Genomic DNA, 4,503 nt, shown 5'->3' with positions numbered 1-4,503 from the left:
ACGGAGAAGGGGAGCAGCCCAGAGGGGGGGTGTGCTCACCCCCAATTTCTTGGGATCTGTGCCCTCATCAGCTGGGTCCAGACCTGTCCTGGGGGCCCAGGTGCTCCCCCCCCTCCCCACCCCGGGGTAAGGGTGCTCTGGGGGAGCAAGCGAACTTGGGAGGGGGGTATGGCTGGCTTTTGGGGGGGCAGTGTGAAGGGAAGAGGGGGTTTGTGTCCCCGTCTCTGAGCAAGACACCCCCTCAGAGCCCCGACGGGAGCCCCAGGTACAAAAACTGTCTCAGAATAAATAGAGGCACCGGGGGGGTGGGCGGAGAAAAAGGGGGGCACTAATGGGGGCTCCCAAATCCAGCTCCCCCCTTCCTTACAGCGATAGCCAAGTCCTCCATCTTCTGCGCCCCGAGTACCCGCTTTGTGTCCGAATTGGGGAGAGGGGGGGGCTGCCCCCAGGCGGGGTGGGAAGGGCTGCCACGGCCCGTGTCCGTCTGTCTGTCCGTGCCCCCCCCCGCCCCCGACCCCCTCAGCTCCGCTGCGCTCAGTTGATGTCATCGTAGATGCTGGGGGTGTGGGGTGCGGGGGGTTTGGGCTTCTTCTTCTTGCTGGAGCCCAGTCCTGGGGGGCCACCGCTCACCAGCCCCAAGTGGGGCTTCTTCTTCTTGGTCTTGCGGGACTCGGAGTTGTTTGTACCTGGGAGGGGGAAAAAGGAAGGAGATGGGGGTGTTGGGGGAACACCCAACTGGAGCCCCCCCAAAGGAGAGAGGATCCCCCCAAAGCAGAAAGGATCCCCCCCCATCACCCATCCATACCCAGGAAAATGCATCCCAAAACATTACCCCCGCCCCAAGGAAGGTGGGTGACAAGATGTCCCAGCACAGCAGATACTCAAGGGACTCTTCCAGGTGGCTTTGGGTAGCCACAGTCTGTCTGTCCATCCCCTCCTGTGCTGGGGAGACATCAGGAACACCCGGTTTTGCCCCCCCCCTGCCCCCCCCGGCTCCCAACACTCACTGGCTTTCGAGGAGGCCGAGTCGGAGGGCGAGATGTCGGAGGAGCCGTCCCACTGCAGCCGGCTCATGATGGCCTGGCTCTCCGCCACCTCGAAGCTGTCGTTCTCCACGCTGCCCTCCGCCTCGGGCAGGGACCTGGGCACAGGCGTTACGGGGGTCCCCAGCCCCCCAGGACTGGGGGGATGCGACCCACAGTGCTGCACCCCTCAACGTGACGGGGACGCTGAGGGCTTGACCCAGCTCCCCGGGACCCGGCTGGGTTGCGCATCCCCATCCCAGCCCTCCAAGCATCCCCTGGAGGTGTCCCTGTCCACGTCCCCACCCTCGTTCAGGCACCCCGTGCAGCCCCCCCAGTCTCCGTCCGCACTGGGCGGCAGAGCCTTGTCCCTGTCCCCACACTGGAGTGGCCCCGGGACATCTGGGACCCCATGGGCTTGCTCACTTACGCGGAGGGACCGAGGAGGTAAACCCGGACTGATCTGCGCTGCTCATCGGTGTGTTGGGGACACCGCAGGGACCTGAGGGAGGAGGCAGGGGCTGAGTCAGGCACTTTGCTGTGTGCCTGCCCTCCCCCCCCGGCTCCTATGGGGATCCAGGCACCCTGGGGACCCCCCACAGCACTACACCGAGCAGGGAAAGCCCAGGATGCTCTCACCTGGTGCACATCTTCTTGGTGTGCTCGGAGATGACCCCGCATTGCTGGGAAGAGAATCACAGAACGGTTTGGGTTGGAAGGGACCTTAAAGCCCATCCAGTGCCACCCCCTGCCCTGGGCAGGGACACCTCCCACCAGACCACGTTGCTCCAAGCCCCCTCCAACCTGGCCTTGAACCCCTCCAGGGATGGGGCAGCCACAGCTTCTCTGGGCAACCTGGGCCAGGCTCTCACCACCCTCACAGCAAAGAATTTCGTCCCGAGATCTCATCTCAATCTCCCCTCTCTCAGTGTCAAACCCTTCCCCTTTGTCCTATGGCTCCCCTCCCTGATCCAGAGTCCCTCCCCAGCTTTCCTGGAGCCCCTTTAGGGACTGGAAGGGCTCCAAGGTCTCCCCGGAGCCTTCTCTTCTCCAGGCTGAACCCCCCCAACTCTCTCAGCCTGTCCTCACAGCAGAGGGGCTCCAGCCCTCCCAGCATCTCCGTGGCCTCCTCTGGCCCCGCTCCAACAGTTCCATGTCCCTGTCCATCCCATGTGGCTGGGGACAGGGTTCCTTTGCGCTTGTCAGCCCCTCCCAAACCCCCGACCACGCACCGTGGTGAGCAGCGTCCGCAGCTCCTCGGGGCCCAGCGTCTCGTAGTTGATCCCTGCCGAGTTACTGTACTGTGGGGAGGGGGCAGGGAGTGGTGTCAGAGCTGGCAGAGGGGACAGGGACATCCCAGGGGGACGGAGGAAGGACCAGGCATCATCTCCCCCCCACCCCAGGGCTCACCTTGAAGGGATCGGGGTTCCCGCCGATCTCGCCTGGAAGAGAGGAGGGGTGAGGAGGGTCCTGGTCCCCCCGGTGCCCCTCTGACCCACCCGTGCCCTCCCTGTGCCCCCCAAGTGTCCGCCATGTGCCCCCTATGCTGTCACCAGCCCAGCCCAGGGAGAGCTCCGCCTCCGAGCAAGCCCCGCCCCCTGTGGATGCCCCGCCCACCCACGACTCCCCGCCCCCGCCTCATTTCCCCAAACCCCGCCCCCGCCGTCACGCCCCGCCCACCCACGACGCCCCGCCCCCGCCTCATTCCCCCAGCACCCCCCAACACCGCCGCCATGCCACGCCCACCCACGACGCCACGCCCCCGCCTCATTTCCCCCCTCAGCACCCCCCAAGCCCCGCCCCCGCAGCGACGCCCCGCCCCCGGGACGGCCCAATCCCCGTTCCCTGGGCGGTCCAAGCCCCGCCCCTCGGCCCCCGGCCCCGCCCCCTCACCATTTTTGTGTTTGAGGGACTTGGACCTGCGGGGCGAGTTGGGGTTCTGCAAGGAGAGCGGGGGGGGGAGTTTGGGGGGAGTTTGGGGGCCCCCCCATGTCCCCCACAACCCCCCCCCCCAGCACCCCCTTCCCCCCTCACCTTATCCGATTTCCTCTTCTTTGCTACAGGGAGAGAGACAGAGAAGGGATGATTTTTTTAACCGTTTCTGCTGGATTTAGCCCCAATTTCTTCAGCAACCGCCGCCAGGACGCTCCCCTCCCCAGGGGCAGCTGGGACACACACACACACACACCCCCCCCCACACGACCTCCCCCCACCCCCCCCCACCGTACGTGTGGCCAGGATTGGGGTTCGAGGGGCCACAAGGCAGCCGGGACGTGCCCCCCACCCCTCGTGGGGGGGGGCCAGGGACCCCCCCAAGGGGAGCTGGCACCCACCACCCCCCCCAGCGTCCCCCCCACCTTTCTTCTCGGAGCCGTAGGACCAGTCGTTGTCGTTGATGTCGTCGTTGTCCTCCTGGTCACTCTCCGACTTGTTCATGTTGTTGCTGCTCGCGATCCTGCACCGGGAGGGGAAGAAAGGTCAGGGACCCCCAGCCGGGATCCGTCCTGCACCCCGGGATCTGTCCCTGCACCCCAGGATCTGTCCCATGCTCTCCCTGGCACCCCGGGATCCATCCAGCACCCCAGGATCCATCCCCATGCCCTCCCCGGCACCCCGGGATCCACCCGGCACCCAACCTGCATCCCGGGATCCATCCCCAGCACCCCAGGATCCGTCCCATGCCCTCCCCGGCACACCAGGACCCATCCCGGCACCCCAGGATCCATCCCATGCCCTCCCCAGCACCCTGGGATCCATACCACATCCTTCCCTGGCACCCCGGGATCCATCCCGTGCCCTCCCCAAGCACCCAGGATCCATCCCATGCCCTCCCTGGCACCCTGGGATCCATCCTGTGTCCTCCCCGGCACCCCAGGATCTGTCCCAGCACCCCAGGATCCATTCCACTCCCTCCCCCGCACCCCTGGATCCATCCTGGCACCCCAGGATCCATCCCATGCCCTCCCCAGCACCCCGGGATCCATCCTGGCACCCCAGGATCCATTCCATGTCCTCCTCAGCACCCCAGGATCCATCCTGCATCCTTCCCTGCATCCCAGGATCCATCCCTGCACCCCACCAGCTCTGTCATGCCCACCCCAGATCCAAGATGGGGGGGGACCCCAGCAGCCACCAAGGAAAGTGGGGGGGGGACGGACAGAAGAGCCAGAATTGCCCTTTTTTCCGGGAAGCAGCAGGTTGGAGCACGAGGAGCTGGATGGAGGGGGGACTCCAGGTGTTGGGGGGGGGGGGGGGGGCAGGACATGCACCCCCCCCCTAATAAAAAACAAGGACTGGGGGGGGGAGAGTGTGGGCGCCCAATTCCCATCCCAGCACCGAGACGGGTGTCCCCAAATCCCCCCACCGAGGAGAGAGATCGCCCCACACCCTCCCTCCCCGCTTTGTGCCTCAGTTTCCCCATGCGGGGATGTGTTTGCTGTGGGAGCCCTCAAACTGGTGGGGTTATTTATTTTTTTTTGGG

The 4,503-nt window shown here is 65.8% G+C and overlaps 1 protein-coding gene across 1 annotated transcript; it reads right to left on the bottom strand.

Annotated features, from left to right (window-relative positions):
• Window positions 1-299: 299 nt before the first annotated feature.
• Window positions 300-3,477, bottom strand: ATXN7L3 (ataxin 7 like 3; the record flags this gene model as incomplete). The annotated part of the gene is made up of 9 exons (XM_074167299.1): window positions 300-686; window positions 1,008-1,141; window positions 1,453-1,524; window positions 1,662-1,705; window positions 2,255-2,323; window positions 2,433-2,464; window positions 2,916-2,961; window positions 3,057-3,079; window positions 3,380-3,477. Coding segments are annotated over 9 exons (670 nt in total), but the record flags the coding sequence as incomplete, so codon positions are not given.
• Between the last annotated feature and the right edge of the window lie 1,026 nt (window positions 3,478-4,503).

This window comes from Numenius arquata, unplaced genomic scaffold (genome assembly GCF_964106895.1).
Source record: "Numenius arquata unplaced genomic scaffold, bNumArq3.hap1.1 HAP1_SCAFFOLD_1409, whole genome shotgun sequence".
Lineage (NCBI taxonomy): Eukaryota > Metazoa > Chordata > Aves > Charadriiformes > Scolopacidae > Numenius > Numenius arquata.
This window is presented reverse-complemented; position numbering and strand designations above follow the sequence as displayed.